The 21,532-nt window shown below is 33.6% G+C and overlaps 2 protein-coding genes across 3 annotated transcripts; one reads left to right on the top strand and one right to left on the bottom strand.

The window, feature by feature from the left end:
* The first annotated feature begins 161 nt into the window (after window positions 1-161).
* Window positions 162-4,043, top strand: ND-B22 (NADH dehydrogenase (ubiquinone) B22 subunit). 2 transcript variants are annotated; one of them, XM_085960882.1, is made up of 3 exons: window positions 162-263; window positions 3,036-3,178; window positions 3,667-4,043. In XM_085960882.1, the coding sequence occupies exons 1-3, from the start codon at window positions 226-228 to the stop codon at window positions 3,858-3,860; spliced, it is 375 nt and encodes a 124-aa protein (XP_085817008.1). In that variant the 5' UTR covers window positions 162-225; the 3' UTR covers window positions 3,861-4,043. The 2 variants fall into 2 exon arrangements, with proteins under 2 accessions (XP_085817008.1, XP_085817007.1); XM_085960881.1 differs by having other exon boundaries at window positions 162-319.
* A 171-nt stretch (window positions 4,044-4,214) lies between these two features.
* Der-1 (derlin 1) lies at window positions 4,215-18,729 on the bottom strand. Its single transcript, XM_085960880.1, has 7 exons — window positions 18,293-18,729; window positions 15,893-16,096; window positions 15,159-15,307; window positions 13,649-13,759; window positions 12,961-13,100; window positions 11,769-11,842; window positions 4,215-7,176 (listed from the first exon to the last, which is right to left on the bottom strand). Exons 1-6 carry the CDS (start codon window positions 18,443-18,445, stop codon window positions 11,838-11,840), a joined length of 762 nt encoding a protein of 253 aa, XP_085817006.1. The 5' UTR covers window positions 18,446-18,729; the 3' UTR covers window positions 4,215-7,176; window positions 11,769-11,837.
* Between the last annotated feature and the right edge of the window lie 2,803 nt (window positions 18,730-21,532).

Below are 21,532 nucleotides of genomic sequence, written 5' to 3'. Positions count from 1 at the left end.
TTTTAATAGACACCAAAGTCATTTCCATCTCAAAAACATTATTTTTTCTTTTTTATTAGGTTGTAACCGTGCAATGTCTGCGTTGTATGCTATTTAGAAACGAGTTTCGTTCTGTTATGTTGGTACCTAATTACTGTGAAGTTAGTAGTTTTGAGAATCGAGGACGAGAGAAAATATAAATAAAGTGAAACTGATAAGCCGAACTTCGCGAAACGAAAATGGCCCATGTTCCGATTGCTGGTCTTCGGACACATGGACAGCAAGTATGTTCTCTCTATAAAAGAGCCTGTAGGAATTTGGAATGCTGGTTTGATTCAAGGTACTTGCACAAATCCACTATTGACGTATCACAGTCTTCCATTATCAGAAAATATATTATGTAATTAACTGTCAACATTTCTCTATTTAGACTGTCACTATACGTTTATGTCGATTATTAATTAGTATTTCAATGTGCTCCGTTTCGAATACATGAATATTAATTGATCCTAGTATATATCTCATGTGATATTATCTAAGTTACACAGGGTAAGAAAAAACATAATCATGTGATCTGTCACAATCTACTTTCTACTACCTATTATTGAAGTTCTATAGTTCAACCAACCCTTAAATAATGACTAAGTATAAACATATTCAATATGATAAGATAGAGCTGCTACTGTACTTAATCAATATTTTTAAAGATGGTAATTTTATAGTACCTACTCCATATAATATCATCATTATGGTTAAGGTGAGACCAAAAACCTAACACAACCTAGGTACTTATGTTTAAGTTACAGTAAGTTGTGTTAGGTTTTGATTTAGTTATTGCTCTAAAAAGACCACAATCACGAAAACAATATGAAGTACTATAAAATTACCTTCAAGGGTTTCTTTTCAATTTTTTGATTTCCTAATGGACACTGTCTTATATACAAAATCTCAATAAATGGACACATCAGCACTGTGTTTTTCAACCGATGTACTGCCAAATTTTTTTTCACCTTCAAGTTTCACCTTTAAAGAGGCCTACTATAATAATATATTCATAAAGCGGGAATTTTTCTCAATGGCCCAAGAAACAGAAACACTGTCACTAAGTTTTGTATTTTCATTTTGTGTATTTAATTATACTTTGTGTTACTGTTTTCACCGCCGAAACTGGGAGAGATTAATAATCTTTGTTCTCATTTTTATGCAGCATTTATTTTGAGTTCACTGGATGACCAGATTAGTTGTCACCATGAAATCCAAAACTACTCACTGGAACTATAACTATTCTTTCAAAGTTCTTCACCTTTTGGATAATGCCATGACACATTACCTTACGCGCCGGCTAGACACTCATGCTTTACGACAATCTTACTTGCGCAAACCGGTGTTTATCGGTGGACGGGAAAACGAAAAGCGCTATAAAAGTTTATATCGCGCAGGCAAGTTGCTGCCATCTAGCTGGCGCATTAGGCCTCTGCGGCCGATCATGAAAGAGCCCAACAACCCACACCCAGTGACGTAGCTACCTCACCGCAAGAGTATCCTAAGCAATGGGGCACAACCAAATAAGAGACCCCGAATCTTTGTCTAAATCCTCTATTTCAATGGTGGCGAACCTATGGCACGCGTGTCACCAGTGGCACGTGAAATGATTTTGCATGGCACGGGTTTGAAGAGAAAAAAAATACCTAATAATAATAAATTACAAATAGCATTGTATAAAAAATAGTAGGCAAATACTCTTCAAGAATAAGCATTACATTTAATATAAATATAATTACATAGGTCGGTCGTTAGGCGTTATGTGTCACATATAATATTATAGCACTAACCTCATCAGGCGACGGGGGATGCCGCACTGCGAACCTCTAATTTTGATCGATTTACAATGCTTGAGACCACTGTAGCGAGAGAATATCTCATCTGATCGGAGCAACTCTGATGTCAATGTGTGCGTAAAGAACTAAACTAATTAATACATTAACAATCTAATAACTACTCACAAAAAATGACTGCACCAAATAAAAAACAAAAACTTGGTGATGCTAGTAATAGTAATTCTGGCAGACAGTTTCAAAATTGGTAGACCGGAATGTATGGCGTAATTGACAAAAGTGATAAAGCTATACGTGTGCTATGTTCTTTGAGTGGTGTCTAGAACATCATCATTTTTAATGGGAATTTTAAAAACTATTTTTCCCCGTGACAAACTACTCAGCACGTCAGTCGAAAAATAATAGGGAAATTTTGGCACGCCTACGTAAAAAGGTTCGTCAACCCTGCTCTATTTTATAATATCAATACCATTCGATGTACAAAGATTATCTCCTTATAATTCAGTACTAAAATAATTTTGAAAAATGTGTTAAGGTGTAATTAATCTAATTCAATTATTACGAGATCGAATTTTCTTCAAAATTTGAGATATTTGAATTGAAATGAGAATTTTTTTGATAACACCATTATCTTAGAATAAGGTTTTCTTTGGTTATTTTACTGTTGAACTGGAGTATCGGTATTATACTGTTCATAAAAAATACATCTGGTGTCGCTAGCAACAAATTTCACGCAATTCGCACTGCATTTTGCTCGCCATCCGTGTTGCAGTTACGCATGCGCAAACCGCTGCTGCGAGTCAGCCATTTTAATTCAAACGTCAAGTCAAATTCACCAGTCGCCGTGTCTCCTACATAATGACAGACAAGCGCACCAATATTTACTTTGTCGAAGAGATTGAAAAATATCCTTGCATATATAATATGATTATACAGAGGCCAGAAGAGACCACTTCTGCGTCTGATGGCACTTTTGTGCATTGATGTTTCATTTTTTTGACGACTTACGTTTCGAGAGGTTGGGATCGTCACTGTCACCAGGCTCCTATGTGCGCAGCTGGTTATGCAACATGAATGCGTAATTCCTACAAGGTTTAATTTATGGCTGTGTCGTAGACGGGATGAGTTTAGATGTGCGAGCCGGCTAAGGTACTACCGGATGGCTAGATTTGTCTATTTGTATGTATGAGGATTTTATTAAATAAAGGTTTTTTTTTACAGGGATAAGTACCGCCTGGAAGTAACACAGTTGCGAGCGAGGTTCGATGAGAAGAAAGACCTGAAAGACATGATCCTTGCAAAGCAATTAATCCTTGACGGAGAAGAAGAGCTATTTCAACATCAACACTTCCAACCCAAGAAATGTAAGTTCAGAATAGGCAGGCGAAGTTTTTATTGAGTATTTTTTTTTTGTGAAATTTTTTATCACTCAAATCAGTGGTGCGCACAACCTTTGATGCTATGCCACTGTCAAATGAAATATATGAATAAATCCTAATATCGTAACCTAACCTTTAGACTAAATTTTCAGTAAATCATGGTAAAATACTTTCATCCATTAATCACAAAAGTGTCCCCAACCTAAAAGCACGCTTTACAAGACACTTGTAAAACCTGCGCTCAGTTACGCTTCAACAATCTGTATGAAGATTGCTGCACAGTTCAATCTAAAACGATTCGCAGGCAGCGCTGGCTAGCTCCATGTGCTCTGTATGCATGACAATGAACTGGCAAAAAGAAGCACAACCCGGTGTGATATTATGTTTTATTATTTCTACTTCGCTGGACAACTCACTAAACTAACGGAGAACAAACACGTGGTGTATTAATAATTATATATTTTTATTTACAGTCCCCCACAGCCCTGGAGGTGTAGCGTACCAAAGAGTGGTCACAGCGCCAGACTGGGTCCTCGATTATTGGCATCCTTTGGAGAAAGCGCATTACCCCAAATACTTCGCCAAACGGGAGGAGAGGAAAAAAGAGTACGTCGCTTGGTGGGAAAAAAAATACGGCAAACCCAGCCCGGGAGAGCACCACCAATAAATTACATCTCTTTAGTTAAAATACTTAGTATACAAAATATGCAGTACTCTTTGTTTTCTGTGATGATCCATATCATTGAATGCTGTTTTAGTTACCGCATGGTTTTCTGTTTTCCAAATTGGTAATCTTTGAATGTCATTATTATTTATATTTGTTAATAAAGTATCTTAACCTTCACAGAAATCATGATTCATTTATTTAATTGATCTGTTGAATTTAAGAGGTAAATAATTACCATTTCCGCTACAACGTAAACCCATGAAGACCTGTAGAGTGTGGAGGTATCAAAAAAAACTTTTTTTTATGAAAGAAACATTGGGAGGCATAGACATTATTTAAAATAAAAACAATTGATAATATTAAAAACATAGTTTTAATCGCTACCATTTTTTATGTACAAAATTGAACAGACACCAAAAATGATAAATATTACAACAGTTTATTAAAATATATATTATATTTCCACACATTCTCTAAACATACAACCGTACTTACAAAACAAATTATTATGCAACAAGAGTTTTTTTCGAAATTAAATGCAATTTCATTAATTTTGGCGGTAGCTTGAGCCTCAAATTTAATTAACCTCGACAGCATCTGATAATTTGTCATAAATTGAAAAGCACTAAATAGTTAAAACAGACTCAAATATTGATTGGCATTTAAGAAAAGGGGAAAAAAATTAAAATATTGTTTTTAAATGCCGGGAGGTATTAGCATGTCTGTACCCTGTGGGCCATGAATTTCTATGGAAAAAAAAACATCTTGGGAATATATTAAAAGTATATAATATACAATATATTACTTAAATTATTTTAAACAATTGACTCGGAATAGTATAATGAGTGTAAAGTACAGCATGTATACACGCTCATTTTCTATGGCCGGCCTTGATTTGGTTAATATAGTTAACTATAAATTACATCTAACTTAATATCAAGCCATTTAAGAAATTATAAGAATTAATTATAAGAAATTTACGTTATCTTGATTTGAGAGTTAGTTGTAGCTTCTCAAAATCGCACCTGTTTGTAAATTGGGAACTACATAGCCTTTCAGTAACTAATGGTCAAACGCAGAGATGTACTAACTTTTAACATTTTAATACGAATAATAAATAAACATGTCACTTTTTTTTCACTTTCACAAGTCACTGATATTTTGGCATAAGGTTACGCATCTAAATTTGATTATACATGTCTTGAAAATAGACCCAGCGAATATTTGCCAACCATCATTGTATATTATGCAATGTGTGATTTGAAACATAAACCAAAGACTACAGTAACCGTGTCTTAATAGAAGAGATGTTTCAATGATTAAGTTTATGAAATTGTCGATGCTGTATGGATATTTGGAGCAGACTTGAAAGACTATTTTCTATCTTTTCTATAGATGATGAAATATTAGTTAAACAAATATTATCGATCAACAGTTTTAATGAAATTGTTTAACATTGGCTGGTAGGATTATATTATGGTAGCAATTAAAATGTCTAATAGACTTTTGAAAGGTGATAATAAAAACATTTTAACCAATTTTATGTTAAATACAGTAAAACCCTGTTAATTCAAAATCGACGCGGCCGAAAATTCAAAAAAAATTCTAATTACGAAATACAAAATATATAACAAAAAACAGTAAAACTTTTAAAAAAGGTTTTTTTGTTGCAAGTTTGTAACATTGTTTCCGTTTATTTACATTTCCGTACTATTATTCATCGAATTAGTGAAAATCACTATAAATAGATTTTACAAATTTTACCGATAATTTCGATTTACAGCGAATTTAGAATTAACTGTGTTCGTATTACTGTAATACGTTATTCAGCCAAATTGCTTTCATAAGCCGTTGCCAAATTATAATTCTTAAAAAATCTACATTAATACAACAGCGGTTAACAAAATTATGCAATTTGATTAAACAATAAGCATATATAAATAATAATAATTCGATTAATTTTCTTGTAAAGCATGTGAGACAATTAGTTACAACAGACCACAATCTATAATAAATAAGAATGATATATTATGTAGGTAAGTATTGAGACTCTTTATGAATTTATTATTTTGTAATGACTAAATGTATTAATCCTTTCTCAACCACATTCATACCCATTTTGATTATCTAAATCAATGATACTCAACCTTTTTTTTCATCGGGACAAATACATATATTTGTAAAGTAACGCGGGCCGCATCACTACTGGTGTGACGAAAAAAATCATGAAACCCCCCCTTTTTCACAAAACACTTTTGAGATTTTAAAAATTATGCGTGTTTTTTTAATTAATTGTGTGTAATAGCAACACTCTTATACCAGATCTGATGTGGATCATAATGACAATCCTCTTCAGGTGTCACTATCTGTGCGTCAAAGTCGAAACGAAACTCAAGATATACGAAATTCCTGATAATAAATGTGTTTTGGGCCGCACATAAAAGCTTAAAGGGCCGCAGGTTGAGTATCGCTGATCTAAGTGAAACAAGGCTGTTGATGAAATGGATGACTTACAAATTGAGATCTTCTATTGTGACAGATATTGTCATTAGAAGATTATATTAGCGTAAGGCCTCCTGCTGATGGTACTACTCAAAGAAGATGTTCAGATGGACCAGTCAGCGTCACCGCTAATGGGGTTTTGCTCATGGTGTGGTTAATTTAAACAGTTTTCAAAATGTCTCTGATTAGTGACTAGAGATGTGATTTGCTAGTCGTGAGGCTTGTAGTAACAAACAGAAAGTGTTATCTCTAATATAAATATCAGTAAGAGTCCATGAAAAATTATACATCAGTTATCAACAAGCCCGAAACATCAAGGAAAAAAGGAAGAAGTACACGCGGTGGAAACCCAAGAATTGTATACGTTAAAAAACAACTGTAAAAACTCTCAAACATAGTTACTGACCAATTTGTACTAACTAGTCTGATAACAGTCAGAAGGCCTAGGGGAGAATAAATAAGAAAAATTATCTTTCTCTGTTTTTACGTTAAACATGTTTATTGAAATAACATGTTCATTATTAAAAAAAAATGATTATTTTAAATGAAGTAAAATTTGAACTGTTTAACTTTGCAATAATGTAATAATATATTATGATTCATAAAAAATCTCCAAACTGAATAACACACTTGATGATGAATATTATAAATAAATAATGCAGGAGTAGTGAACTTAGTAACGTAATCCCGAGTGACGGATGTTGGTGTTTTAATTTCTGTCATTCAACATTTCACAATACACTTTACTCTAAACGATAGTGACATATCACAATGGGCACTAGATGTAGAGGTCAGTGGATGGTTGTTTAGCCTCCTGTAAAAAGAAAAAAATATTATATTACTAAAAAACGGTACAGTATAACATAAAATGATGGCTATATTGACAGGTTATCTTGGCATCAGTGGTGAAGGGTGGAGTCAAGCTGTGAAGATCTAACATAAATAGTTTATACTAAACTTTGTCAATCATACTTATTTGTTTTCATTGAACTTAAGAGAATACAGATTGCCGATGGTCTTGGTTAGTTTTTAAAATTTAATTAAGCCCTGCCTAACCAAACCATAATAGATAACAAATATTCTTCCATTTATAAAATATCTAAAGCTATGGTATTAAATCATACATAACTTTACATATTTTATAAATAGAAGAATCTTTTTTATTTATTATGGTTTGCTTAGGCAGGGTTTCATCGAATTTTTAAAACCATCTGCAATTTAAATTCTTAGTTCAATGAAAACAAATAAGCATGACTGGCAAAGTATGGTGTGCCGCCCCAAAGGGAAGAGGGGATCTGATATAATGTGATGATGTCACAAAACTGACAGCATATAAACTCATTTTTTTCTAATAATAAATATTCCGCGAGAATGTTATATTGAAATCAATAATCTTCTATGAAATTTGTTTAGAACGAATAGGGAGTTGAAAAGTCTGACATAAATTAGAGAGGTTATGTGACGAGCAAAAATACAGATATTGTATGACGTCATTTATGGACAACCCCTATCTTATGCTTATGGTTATTTCCTGTATCACTTGTACTCGGCTTCATATCGCCGTGTGTGCCTTATTCTTCCTTCTTTCTCAACATTTTAGGCTCGAGAAATAATATGGTAAAGTGTACTTTTATGTGAATATCTGAGAATTTTAAGAATGGCCCCTGTAATGAGCCCAAAATGTTGAAAAAGAATAATAAAGCACAATGCAAATAGCTCACGCGTCAAAAACTACTTTGTACAACATATTTCACAGCTACAAATATTTTGGATAACATAATTATGTGAAAAAAAAATTGCTTCTACTGTAATATGAATAATTGAAAGTCGAAACCTAACTAAATGCCATTTTTTTTTGAAATTTTCAGAAAAAGATATAAATGTCTATGATGTGCACCTATATTCTAGAACTATCATATCTTCACTGCTATTTTATAGCGCTGTGTAGCAGGGATCAAGGAAGTCCATAGTTCCGCAGCCACAATATAACAACGCCTGTATACGTGCATGGATTTACTGGCACCAATAATGTGTAAATTAAACTATCGCAATAATAGCTATTTACACACAAAAGTGCAGACTGTCTCACCAATTCATTGTTATCATTTGTATGGTGCTATTAGATAGGTTGTGAAAATTGCTAAATGTCAAAATGAGCTGCGCGGCGTAGTTTGTCTTTTTTCCGGCAGGTTCGCCACTATCGTTCTACTAGGCATACGCATACATCATGCAAGTTGCAACTGTCGTGTGAAAATTCAGAAGCTGCTAAACTTTTTTGATCCATGCATACGATCTTGAAACATGCACGATAATACGTGTTTACATTTGCATTTTATCATTATTGTCGCGACAATACATATTACCGCCCGATTTACTAATGCGTGTAAACAGGCTATAATAGTGAGGCTATAGAATATCAGATTTCGAACAGTCACTCATCTTGCATCGTATTCATTTTTAATCAATATTCTATGTAATAAAACTGTTTTTTTTTTTATTAAATGTGCTTTAAAATCAATTTTTCAATTTGCTAAAATTTGTTTTATAGATAAGTATGGTTTTAAAAGTAATCATTGTTTCATATATGAATACACTCTGTGGTTTAATCTAAGCATTCATAGAGTGTTATCAATAGTAACACAATAAAATGCTACATATTATTTTAAAAAGATTAATATATTGCGACTATAATAATATAAGTTTTTAATATTCGTGATTATTAAATGCTTACAGTTGTACGTACCTACTATACGCTGATACAAAATATTGATAAGTAAAACATTCAAACAGAATTATGTCACAAACAAGTAAATGTGTGCTTCCTGTGGACACTTATTAAATACATAACCTTTTAAATGTTACCGCGAATTTTAATAGGGCTGTCCACTAGTCACAAAATGAAATATACTACTCCGCCGACACAAATACACAAATGTAAGAAATAAAAGAATCTTTATGATGTATCATCATATTATAATCATCATTGGTGTACTAAATCCAAACTAAAAGTCCTTGTTTTTGTCATTTTCATGCTTGTTAATTTTTCGAAATGTATTATGAAATGTTACAGTTAAACCTTTGATCAAACGAATGAAAAAATTTGGCATAGAAAGGTGTGTTGCCATTTTGGGGAATTGCTGTGACTGCGTAATTCAGCAATCATTTAGCAAGGAGAAAATATTACAGTCAAATTTCGATTAATAATCACCGATTTTATTTGTAAATGAATCAAAAACATGAAATAATTATATTGATGGTTAATTAATATCGTTACATGGCTTTTAAAAATCTCTGAAGGTTTGAAACTAAACAAATTTCAAAAAAACATTTAGCTTCTGTTCACGGAAGTATCTGTCTTTCAATAGTTTCATATTTTGTTCGAATCATTCGATATCTGCTATGCGGAAGAGTGTCTCAAAATCCTGTATATTTTTGCATTGAAGTTTCCACTGAAGAAGTCCAAAGTAATGGAAACTCTAAATTAAAACTGCAGCCCAAAATAACAAGAACTTCATCACCAAATTTTTCATTGAATACGACAAAATTCTTATTTCCTATAATATGTACTAAGTTCTATCATGCAAATACATATGTACGTAATGCAGAATGGGGAGTGATTGAAGTAGGTGATATGTAACTATTAAATTTATAGTAATAAAATTAATGTCTAGTCTAGTATAAATAATATATTATTATTTTTCAACACTTTTACCCAATGGGGCCAAATTATAAAATGGATAAACTGGCCCTTCTTTCAAATAGGTTGTGCACCACTGCTCTAATTGAAGTCAATTTATAATATCATGGAATATCAAAAATCATTAATAGACGGCCTCATGACTTTAATATGTTACAGGAATAGGACATCATCAGCTGATTGAAAAAAATTGTTTAATCAATACAAGTATATGGTTAAAATTAAGCTGTTAGTGCACCACACTGTAAGTAAGGTTCAATATTTTAGGCGGGAAACAAGGGAGTGTGGAGGGGGTTACATGAGAGACAAGCCCGAACGACAAAAGCAAAATACAAATCAGCCCCGAATATGTACTTCTTTTGCAGAGGCAGAATTATTATCCGCGTTACCTTACTCTCACTGTGGTACACTATACCTGTTCTGCGTCAACAAGAATTCTTTTGATTAGGTATATTTTTAATATGTGTCACATTCAACTACAGTACTCTCTCAGTAATCCGCTACCCCAAAAACCAGACAAGTGTCCAATTAGTGAAAACGGCGAATTATAGTGCATAAATACAAAATATTGTAAAAATCAAGAGAGGTATATCGTAAAAATAGGTTTTATTGAGAAATTTGTACTTGTAGATATTAATTTAAACTAAATTTATTAACTGGATAGATATTAAACAGTAAATCACTTAAGAGCGTACTTCAGTGAAATGGAAAATAATTTTCAACAGTAGGTGCGATGAAATTTCTCACTAGTCGCCAATTGGAGACCGACAGTCAAAGTGTGCGCACGTCGATTTGTTTTGTCATGGCGTTGGATGAAAATATTCTTAAATCGTATAAAGATGACTAAAAAACTTTACGTATGTACTTAAAAAAGAAAACATGTCAATGAATATACTATTATTATTAGTAATATAACAATAAACATAACATTAACACGTTGACGCATGTTGGATTTTTATGACAAATTATATTTCGTTCGGCACGCGTCATTTGCACAATCCGCGCATCGCCTAGCCACGATCTTTTTAGACCATGCCTCAACTGAAGTATAGCCTTAACACAACCACTTGTTCCGTGTTGTTTGCTTTTTTTCTGAATATTGTTGGAAGATTGTGTCATCTCGTAATTTATGCAACATGGTGAATGTGTTGACGGTAGCGTTATCTTCCTCTGCCCATTTAATGGTAACGCGTCAGTCCCCGCTAATGCATCTTCTGATTTGACTGTATAAGCTGCAGTCAGTTGACAATTATTGTCTTCATCCTCAGAATCCAAGCCTCTTGATGTATTTTATGAGCTCGTCTTCAGTCGGAAGTGGCGCATACTTCTCAGAACTTTCTGCTATCCGGTTCCTAGTTTTCATCATCTTGTTTCATAGAGGGCCACAGCTTTTTTCACGATTAAATTATTGCTCGTCCCGGTAGGTTGTTCCATGTCTCAGCTAAGTTAAATACGACGGCGGACGGCTGATATAGGCACGCAGCGGACTATTGAATTTTACATACAAATATCGGCGAATTATAGAGCTTGATTTTGTGATTTTAACTAGTAAAAATAACGGCGGATTACAGTAGTTGTCAGATAATCGAGCGGCGGATTACTGAAAGAGTATTGTATATGTACATTTATCTGGGAAAAAGGTTTGATTATAATATTATGTGTAATTAAAGCGATATTCCGCTAAATATTAGAGAGCAGTCAATGCATACCTCATTTTTATGACTGCTTGTGGTCTGTCGGTGTGAGTGCCGACTGTGAGTATGTATTGGGTCTCGGGTTCAACCTACAGATGATTTATATTAAAAAAATGACATATTGTTGACAGTTATGTCATACATAATAGGTTAAATTTCTATAGTCACCACACAAGTTATATCTTTCTTATTGTCAATTGGTATTCTCGCGAGTGGTTGACATTTAGCCAGTAAACGCAGTACGAAGTGGTGTGAGTTTTAGAGAATATAAGTCATGAATAAGAAGACTCCAAACAATGATAACGAGATTATCTGAGTGTAAACCACCCTTAGGTTTGCCACCCATTAAAACTAGACGCAATCACTAATCACAGTAGCAGTCTAGTTAAAAATTCCTGGGAGAGATCATACATGAGCATTGTGACTGCATCTAGTCGTCTAGTATAGTTAACGTGCTGAGAGACCACGACTCAGGTGGCTGGTCGGAGAAGATAGACATCCAGACTCTCGGAGGAGCTGCAAAGGCCTATACATGGCTGTAGCATCATCGATAATACCTAATAAACAATCCTTGATTACAGAATTTATATTTCTGCAGAAAACTTTCTGTTGTGGATACATCATTTGCTCATTTTCAACATCAGTTTTACTTAAATATGAGTTATATGGGAAACAATTAATCAAAGATTTCAATGGGGGTGGCCCTCATAGTCCAATACGCAAGGCCCTGGCTTCTCATACTGGAGATTCTGTGTTTGATTCCCGGTGAAGGTGCAATACATCAGATTGAAACAATGGAGTTATTCTTTTACCAATGCAGAACCATTGACTTTCTCTGTGGTCAGTTACGGTAAGCAAACGCATATGATTTAAGTGTCAAGGAATAGATTTGTATAATAAAAACAATGTGAAGCCATTGTTGTGCGTGTGCAGTTACACACAACATAAAGAGCATTCAACAAATAACACGGCAGACGTATGATGTACTGATGTGTAAAGCCATATTATCTTCGTTGATAAATTACACAAGCAAATTCTATTTCAGGAACACACAATGAATTATACATGTGCGGTGGGGTCATATTCAAAAGAAACAATAATTTAATAATTGCATCCTTGGGTATAATGTGGACTCTTAATTAACCAGGTTATTTGAGTAAATTCATAATTTCAACATTTCCTAATATGAAAGGTGAGTGTTAGGTACCTAACGTTTGGCCTCTGCCCCAGTCGTGTCTCCGGTTGAAGAGTCCGGGCCTCGCGGCCGCCGGCTGAGCTGCCGCTGCACTTTGCGGAGGGACTCCAAATCCACTCGAACCGCCTGTCACGTCAGGGAATAATCTTTTCCTGCAAAATAACAAAGAATTAAATAAATGTAAAAATTATTTTATCAATATTGTACAAGTCTCTTATAATCATCAGTGCTCACAGAAACATTAAAACAAAACCTTTCATTGGACAGTTGGGTAATCACTGAACAAATAGTGATTCAGTGGTAATATCTACTAAATGGTACATGCCACCCAACATGTTGCCGGATCAGAAAAAAAATGTATAGTGCATTAGTGCCAAAAAACCAAAGTATTCAATAACCTAAATTTTCACCAATTCATCAATATATTGACTTTATTATAGTCAAATTATTATTTTATTATTCGATACTCAATATACTCAAGATTTAAAAATATTAAATTCTTATTGAAAATACACAACATTGAAACACACACTAAAAGATCCTAGCAAAAAGGTTAAGCCAAGTGGGAATCGAAAATCATATTTTTTAACTCTTGGGTTAACTGCTCTATCCCCTGAGCTATCAGTTTGCCTACGATTCATGAAACTTGAAACTTAAATCTAATATCTCAACAAAACAAAATAAGCTAAATAGTACTTACAATATAGATGGAGTATTGAGGAGAGTGGGTCCTCCCATATCCTGGGGATATTTGAACATGAGGAAGAAGTAGGTGTGTCCAATGAAAATTCCGACCAGCTCCATCATTCCTCTGAAAAAAAATCAATATGTATTATCTGAAAAGAAACCATGTTAAATCGCAGCCTTGGTAGTGAACTAACCCAGTCCACATTCATAAAATTGAATGTTGTTGGATCAAATCAATGACATTAATATGGACGAATCATCTGGGAATAAAAATGACACTCACTTTTTTGTCGGGTCTGCCGAATGGCATAATCTGTTCTAACGCCATTACAATAAAGGTGATATTGCTATAAATTCCCGATGCTTTTAGTCGGGTCTGCCGAACGGTTCAGTTCGAACGGGTTCGCTCAAATGAACATTGACACTAGAAACACTATTCTAACTCCATTACAATAAAGGTGATATTGCTATAAATTCCCGATGCGTGATATCGCATAATGGAAATTGCGTGACGTCTATCTATACATGTGCGAATGTCGCTGTGCGTGAATTTAATTGCTAGCTACTGTATTGAGTGCGTTGTCCATTAATAATGTCATTGGATCAAATGAAACTATTTTTTAAATGTATGCCGTATAACGACTATGTTAAATTCTTGCAATATGTGTGTGCAGAAAGCCATGTGTGTGCAGAAAGCCATGTTAGTTCATCACTCGGTGTGCCAAGTATGGTGGCACATACAAACTCAGCGCAACTGGAACTCGTTGACTATGCGTATGTTATTTAGTTACGATTCACAAAACACATATAACGTAAAGTACTCAATGCACACAGCATCGATGGAACATTGTTTGTTGGAAAGACACCTGTTAGTACATGCAGCAAAGTCAGAAGGCGCTCCGCTTACATGTCGCAGACCAAAGTCCACACAAGACAGCCACTTTTTTAGAATGCAATGGCAACTCTTAGATCTCTAAAAATAAGCTTAATAGCTGAACATGATTCTCTTGGCAAAATCAGGATGATAAAATTTAATTATAGCTGTACGTTGTTGACCAAGGCATCTGCAAATTTTTCAATTTCGAGATTAAATGCAAAACTGCAAACGTCGTGAACTTGATAATGTAAAAGTGAAGTAACTGAAAGAACATGCAATATAATGTAGATATAAACCAAATATTATGGTTTTATTTTAGAAACTCTATTTGTCCTAACAAAACGAAGACTTCAAACCCTAATATATCCAAAATATGTCTTTTGCAGATGCCTTGGTTATGTCTTTTGCAGATGCCTTGGTTTTACACTCACGGTGCGAAATGGTAAACACAGACAAATGTAAACATCAGATAATGATGGCAAGCGTTTTTGATACATAACCTCAATTTACTGTTAAAGATTCCATTCCCCTATTGAAAACCCTTTAACACAGCTTTCTGTACACAGAAAATGTAAGACGGTGTAAATATGTTATCTTTTGCTGTGAACACTGCTTAAATTATTTGTGTAATGGAGTAGTTTCTTACCCTCCAGAAATGACTAAGTTGAAAGCGAACAGCACCCACGGGAGATACATCGCCTTGAAGCGAGTTCCAAACCAGAACGAAACGATTTGATCTTTGTTCAGTTGGCACCACACGTACAACACGGACAGAACCATCGGATCCATAAGGAACTGAAAGTAGGATGAGCGCAGAAATACAATTTTTAGTACACAATAAAACGTTAATCCTTGATCTTAAGCCATCCAAAATAGGTATGAACAGATGATTATGACACTTGGTTTTTTCAAGCTCCCAACCACAAAAAGATTCGCCAGGCTGTGACATCCGATAAAACCATCACCAACAACCGGAGTCGCTTCACTACTTGATAAAGGGTCGTCATAAATATCACACAATTTTAAATATTTGTTGAACCTGTCAGTCTAAATTACATCACATTTTGAAATGCTGCCCCCCCCCATTCATTAAAAAAAAATTGTCAAAAATGATCTGAGTTCAGTATATTATCAAGGAATATCTTGTTAGTTTAGTGATGTCACATTCTCCACAACTACCCCTTTTCCTTCCCTCACATATCATCGCATTATATTAGACTCCCTCCTCTATTAGGGCATGGTGTCATATATGGACGACCCTGAAAAGCTTCCCTATGCTTTTTCCATTCTTCTCGGTCCTTAATTTTTCACAGCCGGGTATATCCGCTAGATTTAATTGTATGTAAGTAATATAAAAATAATGGATAATTAAAGACTTACGTGTAGGTCTCCCATGAGTCCAATAATAACGCAGCACAACCAATTAAAGAGCAGCATGAAACAATAGTCAGCAGGCCTGTGGGCGAACAAACCCGTCTCCAATCGTAAAGAATAGCTGTACAGGAAGTAGCAATTGATCAGGAAGTGGAAACCGGTCGCTGGGCTGATCGGATAATATACGACTGCGGTAAGAGGTCGCCATATCTGAAATAAAAATTATAAAATAACTAAAAATCACACAATTAGAACGCCATTTGCATTCATATACTATAACAGTACACTTTAATACATTATCTCTTGAGAAAGGCCTCTGCAACGAGCTCAAACGTCGAGGAAAGAAGGTGGAAGAACACATGAAAAATCTAATATAATAACAAAGAACCATGAAAGTCTCAAGTCATTCATACAGTCGATTAACCCGCCTACCCAATTTAGCTACCATACTGTTCAACACCAATTAATGATATATACGGAGAACCATAATTCCGGAGTTATATGCTTTAAGGCACAAACGCGGCACAAACGATAAAAATCTGTGTTCAATATGTGAACAAAATATTATGCAGTAGCAACGATATGTAATCTGAATCGTCACTGATAGAAAACTTAATGTGCAGGTGCAGTCTATTTTTATATTATTGTTTTCAAAACGCGAATTTTAGTGTTAGTTCTCCAGAAATTAGGTATGTCAGTATGTTGTTTGCCAGTATACAGTGTCAGAAATCTTACTACTAAGTTCCATCATGCAAATATGCACGTAATACGGAGTGGAGAGTGATTGAAGTTGCTGATAAAATTATGTAACTATTAAATTAAAAATTAAACATAAAATGCATATCTCACCTAGTATACTTATATCATTATTTTTCAACACTTTTACCCTTTGCAACCCGTGAAAAATTAGAAAATGGCTAAATTGGCCCTTCTTTTAAAAAGCTTGTGCACCACTGCTTTAAGGTCTCAAAATCAGTTTATGGTGATTAGAGAAAGATAAATTAATAGAAATCGATTTTTGAAAATAGGTGTAGATTGTTTACAACATTATATTATTCGTTTTTCACTGCACAAACACTGCAAACAGTGGCGTGCAGTCCATAGATGCACAGTATCCCCAGAAGTATTTGATAAATAGCGATGAAATAATATTATGCCTTTATTGCGTAATTTATTGTATGATACATTTTACTTCTAAAGGCTTTGTTAGACTTTCAAGGGTCGTTGTTATTGTCCCATATTCTAAATTATGAATATCACATTAAAATGTTTAGAATATCGCAGAACTACTACTCTGCAATACCACATACCATAATACTTCATTAGCTATCTGCCAAGTTTCAACTAAGCCAGCTACAAACATACTATATACTTGTTCATATTTTTTTGATCACACATGATGACCATAATATAACCAAGTATACTTGAACAGTGCCAGTCTATGCTTGAATCATGTCGTTAATGGATCACAACAACACACTCGTGACTGTTTAAAACTTACACAAGTCTCTGCTATACATGTTCAGTTATATAGGTAAATCATTCTACAGAGGCCCATAGGTGAATTGCATAGACTGCGGCAAGTTTAACGTGAAGCGTGGCCGTTTCGAGAACTACAATACTGGCATAGATCGCAGCGCCACGGCGGCGGCCATGACACTTCATCTTATCATTTTCGCATTGTACATATTAGTATTGCTTGCTACAATTCCTGTTTCAATGCTACCAATGATTACCAATACAAGTGCGAATCACTTTTGCCATACTCATGGTACCACTGTAAAGTGATTTCTCTATGCCTGTGCAAGTATACAGTGTAGAAGTTATAATATTTTCAAGTCACTGTTACAATCAAAATACTTGTGCAATAGTATCATACACAATGTGCAAAAAAATAGCACAAGAATATTGCTCAAGTATGCAGTTATGTTTGTAGCCGGCATGTCGTAAAGAGTAGGTATAATATTATGTATTTTTTTCAACAGAATCCCCAAGCAAGTCACGCACACAGAGTTAAAGAAAACTTATTTATTAATTATTGTTTAAGATCAATCCAAGAATAGCATGATGTCACTCCCCGCAATGTATATTTGACTGCTAGTGATACTTAGGGCGAACATGATACATTTGGATTATTAAATATTGCTTGGTAGGTATCTAGCAAATGTTGCATTATGAAATGTGTTAAGGTATTGCATTGTGGCATCATTAACCAAATAAGATATAAACATTGCCACATCAAAACAGCCAAATTCTAAACACAGGTTTATGACCGTCAAGAGAATTGCAATAACATTCAAGAAGTTCCATAAATCTAGCCGTATTCATTAGGCTTAAAAGGACGACATTTAATCATTAAATATATTCAAATGATATGGATTAATTAGCAGTAAGTATATCAATTACCTGACATTCGTAAAATAGCTGGTCAAACATAAGTGTCAAATAATAGGGTTTGAGAATACCAAATCTTCCCAGCAAACTGAAGCCCATGGTAAACGTCAGCCAATATTTTGTGAAAAATGGCATTTCATTATACCAATCCTTTATATCTGCCATGGTGTCGCTGGATAACTAATCACCAACTATTAAAACTGAAGTGATATCTCATCTGCTTTCCGAATAGCCGGAAAGCTGCAATAATCTTCGGTCGCACAGCACGATATGAAGTTTTTAAAAATTATCTAATTTGTGGAATTGCTGAAAGCAATGCATCCCTTGGTGAAAAACACAAGTGTGTAATAAATGACATCAGTGTAAACATTCGAGATAGGAAAAAGGACACGTGTACTACGGGAATTTGTCAAAAAGATGCCCACTAACGTAAGATCCTTGTTATCAATGAAGTTGGCTGACAACCATTATGGAACGTCACTTGGAAAATTTCGTTTATGCACTGTATACATATTTTACTTCAGGTCCTCACAAAGGTCATGGTAAGAATAAAAACTATTCGTATAAAAATAAATAGCTATGAGTTTTTCCATTATTAAGATTTTATTCTAATATTTAATATTTTTAAAACCTTATTATTTAAAAAAATATTTCGATCCAATTATTTTTTTCATTTTCATTTGCCAATAGCAGCTTTCGACTTTGGCGAAGGCATCACTGTTCTGCGAGTAACCGGACAAAACAGAACCCAGGGGAAAATAAAACATTCATTTTTGTGGAATCTATTTATTAATTAAATATTTACAAAACCCAAGTTTATAAACGAAATATATACTTATAAATATCTGATATTTAAAAAAAATTCAATTTTTAAGTGAAACATCAACTGTTTATTAGGTACCTAAGTATCTATATACCTACCTAAATATTTTTTTACAAAACCATTATTTTGAAAATAATGCATTTTTTTAATAGCTTGCCAGCGATTATTATTAGCCGATGGTCATTCATACAGGTCACCTTGATGTTATAAAGAAAAAGTATGAGACCAAAGAGATTGAACTCTCCAATCTCTTTGTATGAGACAGTAATCGAGTGGCAATAAATTATTAATAATAGTCGTGCATGGTTATCAAAATCAAATAGATAAATTGAGGTTTTTAGGCCGAATGGCCAACATGCAGTGATTACATTATAAAATTGTATATAGGTACTCTTTATATTAAACAAAATGCATTATTGTCAAAATAACGGTTTTGTAAAAAAATGTAAGATAGGTAATACATAATAACCTAAGGCGAATTGGGGTAAGTGTAACTTTGGGGTACTAAGATATCTCAGTATCTACTACAAATTGGATGATGCCATCTATGGAAAGGTGATAGCAAAGTCACTGATTTAAGTATAAAAATAATCAGAAATGGCGTCGATACCATGTTTTTTGAGGTGACTACATGGATTATTCCCACGACGACATTTTGAAGTCGACGAGTGAGATGGTAGCTGTTACTAAACTATTTTTTAAAACATGGAAATCTGCACATTATGGTTGTTAAATTTTGTGAGTATATGTGTTTTGATATCCTGCTTCACGTGTTGTTATCATTTTACTTATTGATAAGCATTTTAAAAGCTTTAATCGAGTAGACACACTTTCCCCACGAAAGTAAACGCGTGGGGTAAGTGCACCTTGTCACACTTCCCCCATATATTATTATGAATTTGCATAGTCATTATTTTAACTAGTGATGGGACACGACGCATTATTTATATCGATCGAAAAAATGTTCGTAATTGAAATAAAATATTTATAATTTTATTATTATAGTTTTATGTTAGCTAAGTAGGGACTCGGAAGAGGAGATAAGAATTCATGTGCTTCAATTTAATACATAAGTTTTTAAAATAAGTGCTTATCTAACATGACGTGATAATTAATGTGTATTTTTTCCACATCTAAATACGCCGCTGAAATATAAACGAAAGACAGATACAGGAGCTTACGACAATGGAAAATTACAAGAAACAGTTGAATGTGTAAAAAACAGTCTATTGACAGGATATGAAGCTGCGAAAAAATACGGAATCCACGATCTACAATAATTATTGCTCATGTTTACAAAAGAAGGGAAGACAGTTTTAGCAGAAGTACAATATTACCCAAGAGATTGAAACTTCTTTGGCAGAAAATTTGCATACGTTGGAAATGCATGGTTTCTGTTTTACAAAAAAGTAGTCCTCGAATTAATTGGACAGTATATTAAAGAAAATAATAAAAACAAATTACCCAGACACAATTGGTTTATAGGTTTTATTAAAAGAAATAAGTTATCATTTAGAAAAAAATCGCAAGCCGTAGAATATGCTCGCAAAAAACTTTGCGATCTTTTTGTAATCAATTCGAGTGCTTAAAGTCAGACAACGTTATCTACAAAAAAGTGTTTTTTTTTTTTGAGATAACGTTATTTTACATTTACGGCTACATGATAGTCAAACAACGTTATGTCAATCTTTTCTAATTTCTTATTAAATCGTCAGTAAAGTTTAACGCTAACTACATAAGTTACCCTTGTTTTCATATTTTTTAAAAACTATCCCTATAAATTTTAACATCATCATAAGCAAGATAAATGTACAAGACACAATAAATTATAAAATATTAACATTAGGTTTTAAATAAACATTTCCCTTGTTGAGTTACAAGAATCTAAAATAACGAATTTTGGCTCTCCTGTAAACTTGCACTTTTGTAGATAGTGTTGTTTGACACTAAGCCCTCGAATTGGTACTACCTATAACTTGTCTTATTAAGGGGGAGAGGCATAGAAATTCATTATCAAATTAAAGCTTTAAACATATTTTAATCGATCGATACCTATCTAAATACAATGGGAAAAATAAAATATATTTTTTTATTTCAAAGAGAAAGCGACAAATTTGAAAAAATGGCTAAAAATAAGGGTTTTACTAAAATAAATATTTATTGTTCCAAGTAATTTCTTGAAACAAAATTATCGATTTAATGTTGTTTAATAAGTTTTCTTGGAACTAGTGAATCTCTCTTGTCAATTAATTATAGTTTTAATGTTTTTTTTTCAATCTAAAATCAATCGATTTTTACGAAAAATAAAAATGTTCAATGTTCAATAATTGCATCAAGCGAAAACGTGGGCCTGTTCAATATATTTTCCTTACTTTTTAGATATATTTAACGTAATATTTTAATTTATATTTATTATGTTATTTACTAAT

The sequence above is a fragment of the Rhyacophila brunnea genome, unplaced genomic scaffold, assembly GCF_057557595.1.
Source record: "Rhyacophila brunnea isolate RB1 unplaced genomic scaffold, BYU_Rbru_1.0 scaffold_12, whole genome shotgun sequence".
Lineage (NCBI taxonomy): Eukaryota > Metazoa > Arthropoda > Insecta > Trichoptera > Rhyacophilidae > Rhyacophila > Rhyacophila brunnea.
This window is presented reverse-complemented; position numbering and strand designations above follow the sequence as displayed.